Here is a 13,712-nt window from a genome sequence, read left to right as displayed (position 1 = left end):
TACGTTCTGCAGATTTTTATCGCTAATAGGGATTTGAATGAGTCTGTTAGAAAGCATAATAATAAAAGGTATTTTCTAAGTATTATTTTAGCTACAAAATCTATTAACAAATGTCTATTGGTCAAGAATAAATTTGAACTTATGCATTGACCAATTGTTGCCTACAGGAGTTGGTGGACGCCATTGTTTTTTACAGCTGGAATTGCATCTGCAAAATACTTATTTTGGCATGTGTTAAGGAAAAACACTCTCACGCAAGCTCGTAGAAACATCTCCCGTCATTACGATTTGGTATGCTTTTATTCATATATATATATAAAGTGTAACAATTTAATGAAAATTTTACTTAATAATGAACTGAATTTATGTCTATATAGAAGAACCTTAGGAACTAAAAGCCTTTTTTCAAATCTCATTGAACTTATCAAGGTTTACTTCACGTCACTAGTGATGGTTTCCTTGAGTACTCCATCTTGACCATATTGTTTCTTCTTGTTCACTTGTACTTTTCATCTTCTTGACCATGTTATTGCCGCATTTAATTTGATTACTTTTCAATAAATCTAACAGTTTTTCTCCAATTTTTTTTCTCTTTCTAGAGTAATGATCTGTTCGCTCTGTATTTGGATGAAACAATGACTTATTCCACTGGAATATTTAAGGTTCATCTAACGCCCTTCTGATGAATTTATCTTTAACAATACATTAATGCAATTTGAGTTTTCATATCTTACATTTTATATACATTTTACATAATTTATATGGTACTAACTTTAATGTGTGTAAATCATTTGATAGACGGAGAATGAAGACTTAAAAGACGCACAACTAAGGAAATTGTCCGTTCTGATCGAAAAGGTCGACCTTCACCAACAATTTCATCAAATTGCTTTTTTCTTGGATTAATCATGAGCATGAGATTTCTGATTGTGTGTGTGTGTGTATCTAGGCTAGAATTGAAAGCAAGCATGAAATTCTTGAGATTGGCTCTGGTTGGGGAAGCCTAGCTATAGAAGTTGTGAGACAAACTGGATGCAAATACACCGGCATCACCCTATCTGAGGAGCAACTGAAATACGCAGAGATGAAAGTGAAAGAAGTTGGACTTCAGGTGTTTGTCAATTTGTGTATCATATTATAGTCTTTGTATTTCATTGATGATATTTCGTAAGAAGTCTCACTTACATTGGTAGATCACTTCAGAAGCATTTAAAGCTAAATCGAGATAACTATACTTCCCTCATGGAACAATACTTAGAAGTATAAAATTAATTTTATTTTGGGATAATTATGTCCAAAATTTTATTTTCCTGCATTTATGTCTAACCCAAATCACCTCTACTTTCAGGACCGCATAAGGTTCCTTCTATGCGACTATCGCCAATTGCCCAAATCTCACAAATACGACAGGATCATATCTAAGTGAGTCCTGGATCACCGCTAAATCTCTATCACCATTTAACATGCTGAACTAAATTTTGTTGGCAAAATGACATTGCTCTTATTTTTTTTATTTTTTAAGTGAGATGATAGAACACTTAGGTCATGAGTACGTGGAAGATTTCTTTCGATCTTGCGAATCAGTGTTAGCCAAAAATGGTCTCCTAGTTCTACAGGTAACAATGTTCCATCGGAGAAACTTTGTATTGTAGTATGGCCTGAACGACATGCCGCTCCTGAGATGGTGCATGAATGCCTTTTTTTTATTCATTTGATGTCTAAAATAGCTTTTGGGTATGTTCTGTTGCAAGAGAGAACCTTATGGATGTTTAAGATTCAATAAAAATTATAGAAGTTAGATAAATAACTAGAGAATTTAAAAAAGAAATCACTAATGAGGAACTCCTCTTTTTTGTGATTTACTTCAAAACATTGATGTGATGTTTCAAAGGCCTTAACAACCTCTTGGGGGTAGCATTCTCTATAAAGTGCTGATAATTTGACAGACTTTTGGCCTGACGCTCACTGACATGAAAGAGCATAACTTATTAAAAAAAGACAAGAGAAAAAGAGAGTTTCTCCCTCCTGCCCATAGTGAAAAAATGAAACTTTCAGAGAGTTGATCACCTTGTGACATTCAAAATCATGATCAAATGAAATGGGGTTGTAGAGGATAAAATTACATGAACCTTAAAAACAAAAAAAGACAAATATGTGGGCAGAGAACGGGCAAGAGAGAGACACTCTCTCTCTTTTTTTTTTTTAATAAGTTATGTTCTTCCACATCAGCATGCATCAAAATTTCGTCCAATTATCAGCACTCTTCTCTATATATTAACTTCCATATAGTAATATATGTCTAAGGTGGTAGTGTCCTTCAAAGCCTGTTTGGATCTCCTTTTTCAAACCCAAAAAATATTTTTCTTAATTAAAGGAATTTTCTTAGAAACAAATTTATTTTGGTTCTAAACTGGTTATTTAACAAGCCCTTAATAATTGTTTGCTATGCTGGATTTCTGTAGTTTATATCAATTCCAGATGAACGATATGACTCATATCGACGAAGCTCAGATTTTGTAAAAGAATACATTTTTCCGGGTGGATGCCTTCCTTCTTTGAGTAGAATAACATCTGCTATGGTTGCTGCATCTAGACTCAGGTAAAACTTAACAATGCCATCAATATTACTAGATTTATATCATCTTCTCATCTTTATTTTTCTTTTGGAAATTTACAATGGTGTGAAAGTGTCCTGAATGCAGTGTGGAGCACTTGGAAAACATAGGAATACATTATTACCAAACACTTATGTGTTGGAGGAATAATTTATTGAAAAATAAAAGGTATGTTACAATAATCAAAATTAATCAATTCTCTGAAAAATAGGAATATTGTTCTTAATTGTTCTTGATTTTGATTTTGCAAATTATCCAACCAAATGCTGACTTTCATGTCTCATATATATAATTTTTAAACTCTTATATTGTGTATCTTCTTGGATTCCAGTAAAGTTCTTGCATTGGGGTTCGACGAGAAGTTCATCAGGACATGGGAATATTATTTCGTATATTGTGCAGCTGGTTTTAAATCTCGTACACTCGGGGATTATCAGGTATTTATTTGGACTTACATTATTGCTTTCTGGTCATTTCTCTTGGGTAAAAAACTACTAGCTTCTACATTCTTTAATTTACAAAATGAAAAAAATGCACATTAAACTATATTTGAAATTCAACGATGAAAACTTCCGATCTTATTTTTTCCTTCCTGGTATTTTATTTGCTAGTTATTTCTTTGTTTCAATACTTTATCGATCATTTTAAATAATATTTTTGCTGCGGTATGCTGCTCTTCATAATTCATATTGTCAAAAACCCATAGGGAATATCTGCGTTTCAGATTTTTTATACCAAGAACTATGCAAAGTGTTGCCATATTAAACAATAAGAGTCAGAGGGCTATTTTTTATAGTTCATGGTTTCATAATGAGTTTGCACAATTTATACTAGATTACATGGTCACAATATATATAGTTAGTGGCAAAGTTAAAATTCAACAATTAACAATTTGAATCTGACAATCCAAATCAAATCATAATTTAAACAATGCGACCATGTTAGGCACATTATATATTTTTAATTTTTTTTGGAAACTATTTTGTATTTTTAACTCTTCAAGAAAAATCCATATTAAATCTTATAATACAACAATTCGAAAAAATCATACATTTTGAGATCCATTTTCTTAGTAGTTTTACAGAAAATGCCATAACTTGTACTATTATTTGACTTCCCGCCATGGTGTAGATTGTATTCTCGCGTCCAGGCAACCTTTCTGCATTCAGTGATGCATACAAAGGCATGCCATCAGCCTATCAATGCTTCCTCTAAAGATGGAGCCAGAGCCTTCACATGCGATAAAGGTGACATTATCTCTAATTGTTCATCTGTTGCATTGCTATGTGTTCTAGCAAAGTTTTCTGATTCATTGTTTCAAGAAGAATTAATTACATTTAACAAAATTTTATGCAGCAGTTGTAAATAGTGTTTACTTGTTGATTACATTAACACTAGTGCATTTATAATTTCAGAGTAAATTTTGGAGAAGACAATAGAGGGAGGGTTGCACAAGTCTTCTGAAATTGTTTTTGCCAAAATGCCAATTTCATTCCCATCAGCAAACTTCTTCCATGGTGAGATCTACAACGTCTATTCCTACCAAGTTGAATCTAAAACATTGTCTAAGACTCATTAACAGATATTGGTGATGTAATATATACAGTAGAATAAGGATTGCTAAAATCATCAAAATATGGTAAAACTTTTGGGGTATATTGTGTGCTAGAACAGAACATTCTTTCAATCTACCCCTAGGATGGCCTCGTTTAAGGGGTTCTGCAGACAATATAAGATAATTCCTAAGGTCACTCCACAGTAAATTTATGGAAATGTGACCCAATATCAATTTTTTTTTTTTGTTTTTTTGAATGGTTAATGTGACCCAATATCATTGGGCCATCAATGGTCAAAGTATAGGATTGACCTAAAAAGATATTTCATAAAGACAGACCTACCAGATTTGCCAAACATCATCTTAAGAAATTTATTATAGATGCTTTCAGGGGGGATATTGTGTGCATGTTTTTTTTGTTGAAATAAACATTTAAAAGCTTGAAGAAAAAGAATAAAACAATGAAGAAAGAATGGCTACAACAAATGATAAAAACGAAAATTATGCAGAAAGCCCAAGACAAGTCAACCTACCTGTAGTCATTCAGATAACATTGGGTCAGACAACATGCATAGAATTTGTTTTCATGAATTGAAGGTGAAGACTCCGGCCTAGCTTGCCCTGCCTTGCCTCAGGATTAATGCGTCAAATGCAAGCAATCCTGCCTTTTTCACGCCACACTATTATTACTGTACAAGGGCAAATACAGGACGAAAAATGATTATGCCATTGTCAAGTATCTCAAGTACCACTACTATTATTACTACCCATCACACATAGATCAACCCAATTGGCCTACAAATACAACATTATTCACCACCAAGAAGCCGAACTACAGCTATATTAGTTGTACCAAAAAGATATTGAGATTTACTTGTATAAAGTATAAGTAGCTAATCATGAAGCCTTAGTAGGACCATCAAATTACTACTCATTTGCCACAAGAATCAGAGTCTGAGCCTTACTTCACTCGAGCAAAATAGGGAAAATATGGAAGAAGACCAACATGTTCATCTTAAAGAAACACCTTACTTGCCCATGTGATAAAGAAAAATGCAAAATCTAAAACATATGGACACAAGTATCGAGGAAAGAAAGCACCATCAATTAACTTAATTAAAGACAAAGTGTCTCTGATACTTTCTTATGTTTTCTTTTGGATTTATGAGGATTTTAAAGATATGAACAAAAGCAGGGTCGGAGCCAGGATTTTCTTCTAGGGGTTAAACTATAGTAGTCAACTCAACTGATGACATCGGTAACAGCTTTACCAAATTATTTTTGTGAGAATAACAAAAGGTAGTGAAAATATATATATTGGCCAACCCTAATCAAGTTTAAGGCCTTAACCCTATTTTTTTTTAGGCTGGGCAAGCTGAGTTAGTGAGCAAACCCATCCAATTGTGAGTCCTAAGTGTTATCTACTGAATACTGATTTCTTATGGACAAAGAGAGATGTTTGAACAAATCCTAATTTTCAAATTGAATGTAATAGAAAATTATTACCTAAAAAAAAAAAAAAATTGATTGAGACGTGCACAAAGCACTATCTTAAAATGAAATTCGCACCTTTTACGGTACCACAATCTATAGGCGTTCGTTCTACAGGATACAACAACCCACGTATCCAAAAGGGTACTCTAAATTGGAACGTAACTTCGAACTCGACGATGTTGCGTGTTCTCACAACAAAGAATAAAGATATACTGGTAGTCGAAAATAAAAATAAGATAGCAGAAAAATCAAGTCTGTTTTAAATCGACTAAGCATTGGATATAAATAAAGAGAAAGTGTTAGTTTCGAATAGACACATTGTGTTGGTTCAGAATACACACATTGGTTCAAAATAAAACGTCTAGAATTTTTAAAAATTGAGTCTTGATAAATCGAAGATTTGCACCCCCTTGCGCACATGCATTAAGGTTTTCGGACCGGTGGATCCAAATCTAAATTGGAACCTTCGGTTTTCTTCTTGGGCCCCCGTGTATGAGTGTGAGCCCGCCCACTCCTTCTATCCACATTAAAGCTATTAAAAACACAACTATTTAAGAATTGCAAATCAATTCTTCTCTTAGTCGATGTGGGATTAAAATTATTCAAGACAAAACAAAACTTTCAACTAAACTTAAATAAAGTAAAAGCATGAAGCATAAAGCATAAAGTAAATATGGGATTGTATTACCCTATGGTTAAAAGATTGTTTTACCAAAAGGTTCAAACCTATTGAATATTAAAGGGTTTTTAAAATTCAAATCCTAAATTCTAACACTAAGAACATGGTGAAAAATAATATTTCCTATTATCTTAGAATCTATGTTTACCGAGAGGTGAAGTGGCTTCAAACTTTTCAACATTCCAACAAATTATAGTAAGTGAGGTAGCTTATTTGGGTACTAAACCCGATCAATGTATTAGTCTGTTTAGGAGGCCTTTAATATATGCCTAAAACCCAACAGTCGGACGTAAAGTCTAACTCTTGACCATCTGATCAGGTATTTCTCTAAATAGTTGGAAGTGGGACCTATCTTTTCAAGCACTTTTTGTGAAAGCGACTTTAGAATTTAGAATAATATATTTTTTACGTACTAGATCCGACATTATTCAATTCCGTGGTGCAGAAAGTATTTTGAGATGTCACCTTTGATGTAAATTAGTAAAAGAGTAATTATAAAAGCATACCATGAATTAATAAGGGCAACTCACACCATAGCCAAATTATTTTTTCTTAAATGGGTTAAAAGTTTTGGAATGATCTGACATTTTTTAGTAATGACAATCTCTATGATAAGAAGATCATCCTCACAAAAAATTAGCCTATTTTGAAACTTATAACCCCATCAAAACAAGTTCAAGAATCGTAAATCGTCCATTTTTTTTGCAAAACTGGAGATTATCCTCACCAAAATCCAGCTCATTCTGAAACTTTTAACTCATATAAGATAATACAAATGGCTATGGTGTAAGTTGCCCTTATTAATTTATGGGTGCTTTTATAATTACTTAGTAAATATATATATATATATATATATATAATCCAAGGTGGGCAATTTCCCCCCTCCCTCCCTCCGGGCTCCGCCCTTGAACAAAAAATTTTAGTACTAGCATGCCTAATTTACCAGCGATCCGACATCATTCAGTTCCGTGGAGCAGAAAGTAGTATGAGACGTCACCTTTGATGTAAATTACAAACCCTTAGTAAAAAAGTAATTATAAAAGCACCCCACAAATTAATAAGGGTCATTATAACATTAAGTACTTATCAAAGTTATAATTAAATTTTAATTTTAAAATTAAGAGTTCAATAGCTAGTCATTTACGCTTTGGATCAAGTCCAAAAAACAAAAAATCATTTTGAGATTTTTTTTAATCTAAATTTTTCCATAAAATCTAGAGGGCTGTGGTGTTGGATTGCCAATGTAAGATCTGAAATCTTAGTAAGTTATTATGGCCAACTCTTTTCCATTACTATTAGTGTTGGGATTAGTCTTAGAATCCTGTTGAGAAGGGTTGCTTGTTGATAGTTTGAAAAACACAGGAGTATATATATATAGGGAGCGGTTCGGCAATCTATAGTTTGCCAAGTTTTGTGCCAAACATTTTTTATAAATCACTTTTGATGGGGTTAGAAGTTTTGGAATAGGATGATTTTTTGTGAGAATGATCTCTACGGTGAAGAGATCATCCTCACAAAAAATCAACTCATTCCAAAGCTTCTCTAACCCAATGTTTGGCACCAAACTTGGCAAGCTTTAGGGCTGCTGAACCGTCCCATATCTATATATGAGGAGCGGTTCAACGGCCCTAAACTCTACCCAGTTTTGTGCCAAGTTTTAGTGGCCGTTAGATCGAGTAACATCCAACGGGCGAGAGAGTTGTTCATGGTTTAAAAATAAAAATGTAACTAATTGCAATCGCCCCCATGTAATTACGGACTTATTCTATTAAAAATACCCACACATAACATCCCTCTTGTATATCGATCAGAAACTGTGAGTTATAGAACTGAAATCAAAGCTCTCACCTCTCTCTCTAAACCAAGTTCCAGTTCGAACTCTCACCCTCCCATCTCTCTCTCTCAAGTTTTAGCTCGAACGACCGTCATATCGAGTCGTCTTCTTCACTCTTTTTCGCCATCGCCGTCTTTCTCTCGACCAAGTTACAGACGTCTATTCGACCCTCTTCTTCTTCACGCACTCTCAGGTTTGTGATATTCACCAATGGACGAAAACGATTGGGTTTATTTATTTATTTATTTGTTAATTGTAGTTGTTGAAATTCTTATCAACGATTTGGTTCGTGATATTCACCATTAACGTGTTGATATTTATATATGCACATTGAAAATTTCGACGTTCGTTTTTTCCTCCATTTTCAAATTGGCTAGGGTTTCAATTTATAAATAACCTGTAGAGAGAGAGAGAGAGAGAGAGAGAGAGAGAGGGATTTTATCTTAGGTTACAGACGTTCTTCAACTGAAAGAAGAGAGGGATATGTAAGAAGAAGGATTTAAAACAGAATAATAAGATTTTATAGGGGGTCAAAAATGATTACATTACATTTTATTTTAAAATCGTAAAATTAGATATGAACCGTTGGATGTGTTGATATCTGACGGCCACTAAAACTTGGCATGAAACTGGGTAGAGTTTAGGGCCGCTGAACCGCTGATTTTTTGCCAGGATGGTCACTATGATGAGAAGATCATCCTTACAAAAAATCAGCTCAATCAGAAACTTCTAAATCCATCAAAAGTGATTTACAAATTATTGACAAAAAATCAACGGTCCACATTCTAAATCACTTTTAATGGGATTAGAAGTTTCAGATTGGACTGATTTTTTTTTCCGGATGATCTTCCCATCATTGAGATCATCATCAAAAAAAATAGCTCAATCCAAAACTTCTAACTTATATTTTGAAAATTTATTAATGTTTCATTGTTTTTACATATGTTTTCTCATATGTCCCTTGAACACCCATACGTATATATATATATATATATATATGGGTCCCGTTCAGCACCCTAAGCTTACCACACACTTTAACAAACGTGTTTTGTCTTACATGGGTTAGAAGTTTTGGAATGGGCTGATTTTTGGTGAGAATGATCTCTATGGTGAGGAGATCATTCTCACCAAAAATCAGCTCATTCCAAAACTTCTAACCCCATCAAAAATGGTTTACAAAAAATGGACGGTCCACGATTTTTCAACGTGTAAATATGGGGCTAAACATTTCGGAATGGGCTGATTTTTGGGGAGGATGATATTCTAATCATAGAGATCATCCTCACCAAAAATCAGCCCATTCCAAAACTTCTAACCCATGTAGGACAAAAAACGTTTGTTAAAGTGTGTGGTAAAACTTAGGGTGCTGAACATTTCCCTATATATATATATATGGGAGGCGTTCGGAGGCATCAGTTTCATCAGTAGTTTTAACAAAAGAAACCCGACCGTTGGATATTATTAAATCGGACGGTCGAGATTGCTTATTGTGTTTAAATTATAACTTATAGGTTTTTACAGCGCCATCCCTCATCTTTTGACTTATTAGTGTCACCTCCCTGAGTTTAAAACAGCAGAGAGAACTCGTCTGTTCTCACTAAACGCTCGAACTGTTCTCTCCAAACCCTCGAACACAGAACTCGTCTGTTCAATCTAAACCCTCGAACACCTCTCTCTCTCTCTCTCTCTCTCGCTCTCGCTTCGCTGAAACCCTCGAAACCCTCTTCTCTCTCGCTGCAACTCCATTGACGAAAACCTCTCTCTCGCCCTCTCTCTCTCTCTCTCTCTCTCGCTCCGTTGAAACCTTCGAACCTCCTCACTCTCGCTCCAACGAAGCACGAACACGAACGGCTTCTACTAAGTTGCATTCTCTCGCTCTCGCTGCAACTTTGTCTCACGAACACGAACGATCTCTCGATAGAACATTAAATTTGTTTTTATTTATTTATTTTGAAATCTCAAACACTGTGGTAAAATTATTTTTATAATTTGATTTCCGATTTTATGAAGACAAAAAAATCCGGAATTATTTAGGTTTTTTTTTTGATTTTTTTTTTTTTTGGGTTATTTATCATGAACGGCTCCTACTAAGGGGAGACAGTAGTGAATTCAAACCAACCGCACAGCTGAATGCCTAAAAAAATAAAATATTAATAATCAAACACTTATAACTCAGCTTTTGTGAAATATGAGCACATATTTACAGATTTCATCCTGGGCCTGGTTCACTAAAAATGAGATATGGTCTTCATCTATTTCACTATCGAATAATGGGAGCAGATTGTAAGTGGTTTTGTTTTGTTTGATTATTTGGCAGATAAGTTAACAACCCCCCCTTGATTTGAAATCATTTAGTTATTGCTTTGTTCTGATGCAATTGATGATATGACAGATATCCTGTTTCCATCATAAATGCACTAGACATTGGTTTTTATTTTTTGTTTTCTGTTATTGGCAGGGCTTTGCTTCATTTCCTTGATCCTGATAAGTTTAAGAATAAAAATGATTTTGTCAACAAATACAAGAATCTAAGTTCTTTCAATGAAAATGAAGTACAATCCTCACTTATCTTGCGTTCAAACTTCCATGGCATGGCCTTTTGTGAGAGAAGTTGGATCCATCTGTTAATTTTTTATTCTTCTACTTACACTAAAATCTGGAGTGGATTTTTTAGCTTGCTAATCTTCATATGGAATTGAGGCCTCACAATCTCCGAAGAGTTATAAAGGATGTGGAGAAGTCTTTGGCTCCTAAAATTGAACGCAATCTTAGGGTTGAAATGTCTTCCCTCTAGAAACAGTAAGCCCTTGCCTCTGATTCCATTGAACTGTTGCAACTCCTTGTAATGTTAGCTGACTTGTGTATTTCTCTGTATTGTTACATACATCGAGGTATTATAAGTGGATTTTGGAATGTAACTTTCAAGACTTGGATCAATTCACTAAGCATACACACACAGCACCTAGGGAATCCCCCATTCTAATATACCAAATCTAGTACAAGCCATTATTATATATTATAAGCATGCAAAATAGAAAACCTACTATGATTACTCTTCTAGTTATAGATGACTGTCTTGTCTCTGCTGTTTTATTCTCTGGAGATACAGGTTTTAGATTTTCATACGTGATTCCTTAGGATCTGTGTTTCAACTTGACAAACATGGGTATGGTTGTTAACTCATTTGAATTAACAGAAGACATCGATTTAGACTATTTAATTGAGGAACAAGACTCGTTCAAGTGATCCAAAATTTATTACCTTGAGGTAGTGACTTTAAACCATAGGTACAGTAATTAAAACATTTAAATCTGCCTTCACCTGAAAAATGAATGTTTTTCAAACCAAGAACCTCCCACTATTAGGAGCACTGACCATAAACTTAATGCATCAACCCTTAAAAGGAAGAATCTTTAAGACTTAGGAACAGTGACATTCAAGATTTTCACATCTTGATATGGTTTGTCAGTCCTGTCTGTCTTCACCTTCTCTATACCCTGTGTACAGCAAGCACAAGTCAGACTCGACCAAGTAGACCTGTGAAATGATAAACAAGCACAAGAAAGAGTGAGTGTAGAAGTAAAAGCCCAATGATACCTGAACCACGTCCATCACCTTTACAACTCTACCAAAGACTGTGTGCTTATTATCCAGCCATGGGGTGGCAACAGTGGTGATAAAGAACTAAGAGCCATTGGTGTTTGGCCCTGCATTTGCCATAGACAGTGTGAAGGGTCTGTCATGCCTCAGTTTTTAGTTTCCTAATGCTACACAGACAACTACTTTCCCCTACAAAATTCTAGTGTAACCTAGAAAGGAAAACAATAGTTACTCAGGACCATAGATGTATATTTGAGTGAAAGCATTGCAAAGTTCATAGGTAAGAGAAACCAAATTGCAAGTCTTGACCAATTTGTATGCTGGCCATATCTATATGATAAAACCAAATTTTGAATCAGAAAATCATGATGAACAATATTCTTAGAAGGAACAAAAGGTACAGCATTGATCACCAGTCAAGTTTAGGAAGGCATCATTTGCATAAACAATGGGCATGTCATGTGGATGGGGATCTATTCTGCAAAGCAAAACAAAGACATTATAGAGCAAAACAATCCAATACTGATTCAACTGATTTATCTCTTCAACTGATTCAAAATATAATGTTATTAGAAACACCTTGATTGACTTGTTTCTCTACAATATAATTTGAGCATTGATTTAATTTTCATAGATATTCATTCCAACATCAGCTACAGCTAATAGTTTTACATAGAGAATCAAAAACCCTAATGAGAAAATTTTTACTTCTTTTGTACATTTATTCAGTATGTATATAAAATTAATTTACTGTATATGTTTCTCATCAGCACGTTTGGGATCCTTGAGAGCACAACAGAGTGGCTAGAAGTTGTTTTCAACATAATCATTCTAACAAGTGGGCTCATTTTGGTGACTATGTTGATTGGAAATATCAAGGTAAGACTCAAGAGCTAAACTAACACAAAATTTAATATCAAACTTGATGTGTAACTGATCTCATCAGTTTATATTCCAAGGTCCCCATTGATCAACACCGTGTGATCACTTTTGATTGGGCCCATTGATTTAAAAGGGAGTGCATACATATCCTGCACTCCTGGAGTCGGATTCCAATACAACTACCAGTTTCTTTTTGTGTGCCAAATGGCACTCTTTCGGCTCTATTGAACCTTAAATGTTTGAAATTTATTATTTTTCATCATGAGTTAATTTCTCTACTTCCAACCCAAAGAAATTTAACGGTTATATAGCCTAAATGAGTGCACCACGTGGCACCAAATGAAATCGGGATTTGGATTATAATCCAGCTTCCGGGAGTACAGATCTTGCGAAGTATGGTATTGTAGATACCTAATGGTATCTCTCTTCTGTACGCATGGGGTGTATTACGCATCGTTATGTATAGTGATTGGCACTGTCAAGGCTGTTGAATATATCCTGAACTGAAAATTTTGCAACTTTGAACTCTCTTATATACTATGATTTTCTTTTCTCTATTTGAATTTACTTTATTCCAAAGATTTTGCCCTCAGCTGGAAAAAAAATGCTAGCAAATATGCCCTGAATAAACCATATTTTTGTAAGCATCGGACCAACGACATTCTGTGAATTTTCCTAGTTAGATCAAGCATATCCAATTCAGTCTATCGTGAAAATCTAACTCATTTTCTTTTCATTTTTTTTTTCTGATATGTGTGTTGCCTTGTGCAGGTTGAGGATATTGTCCGTGCAGCCAAGAGGGCATGCTACAGATCGATTCCAATGGCAGCTGCTGCTTTAGCTTAAAGCATCAAAATCATCATGCCCTATTTTATCTTATTTTTTTGTATGTGATCACGTTCACAACCCAACAGAGAATGTGTAGTTTGGCACATTGTTGAGGTTGGAAAACATTTAAACCAATTTTGTGGGATTTGTAAAGTGTACATCATTTGATTGTTCGGAGATTTTGTCAAGCTGTTAAGTAATTCTACGATCACCTGTACAGCTTTC

The 13,712-nt window shown here is 34.5% G+C and overlaps 1 protein-coding gene and 1 long non-coding RNA gene across 3 annotated transcripts in view; both read left to right on the top strand.

Moving 5' to 3' along the window:
• LOC147394022 (uncharacterized) overlaps positions 1-4,366 on the top strand; it is a 23,766-nt gene extending 19,400 nt beyond the window's left edge. Inside the window, exons 14-25 of one of the 2 annotated variants that reach the window (XM_086453716.1) lie at positions 13-68; positions 168-291; positions 600-662; positions 799-858; positions 950-1,111; positions 1,349-1,422; positions 1,523-1,616; positions 2,463-2,599; positions 2,703-2,783; positions 2,947-3,052; positions 3,747-3,862; positions 4,031-4,366. In XM_086453716.1, coding sequence (XP_086309842.1) covers positions 13-68; positions 168-291; positions 600-662; positions 799-858; positions 950-1,111; positions 1,349-1,422; positions 1,523-1,616; positions 2,463-2,599; positions 2,703-2,783; positions 2,947-3,052; positions 3,747-3,830 — 1,041 coding nt within the window. In that variant the 3' untranslated portion in view covers positions 3,831-3,862; positions 4,031-4,366. Of the gene's footprint in view, positions 1-12; positions 69-167; positions 292-599; positions 663-798; positions 859-949; positions 1,112-1,348; positions 1,423-1,522; positions 1,617-2,462; positions 2,600-2,702; positions 2,784-2,946; positions 3,053-3,746; positions 3,863-4,030 lie in introns of those variants that run through there. The other variant, XR_015181395.1, reaches the window with a different exon arrangement.
• Positions 4,367-8,123: 3,757 nt separating this feature from the next.
• LOC147394021 (uncharacterized) lies at positions 8,124-13,712 on the top strand. Its single transcript, XR_015181612.1, has 4 exons — positions 8,124-8,370; positions 10,636-10,976; positions 12,548-12,656; positions 13,431-13,712. It is a non-coding gene; the product is annotated as an uncharacterized LOC147394021 (long non-coding RNA).

Source organism: Akebia trifoliata, chromosome 9 (genome assembly GCF_017979445.1).
Source record: "Akebia trifoliata isolate Shusen 1 chromosome 9, ASM1797944v1, whole genome shotgun sequence".
NCBI lineage: Eukaryota > Viridiplantae > Streptophyta > Magnoliopsida > Ranunculales > Lardizabalaceae > Akebia > Akebia trifoliata.
This window is presented reverse-complemented; position numbering and strand designations above follow the sequence as displayed.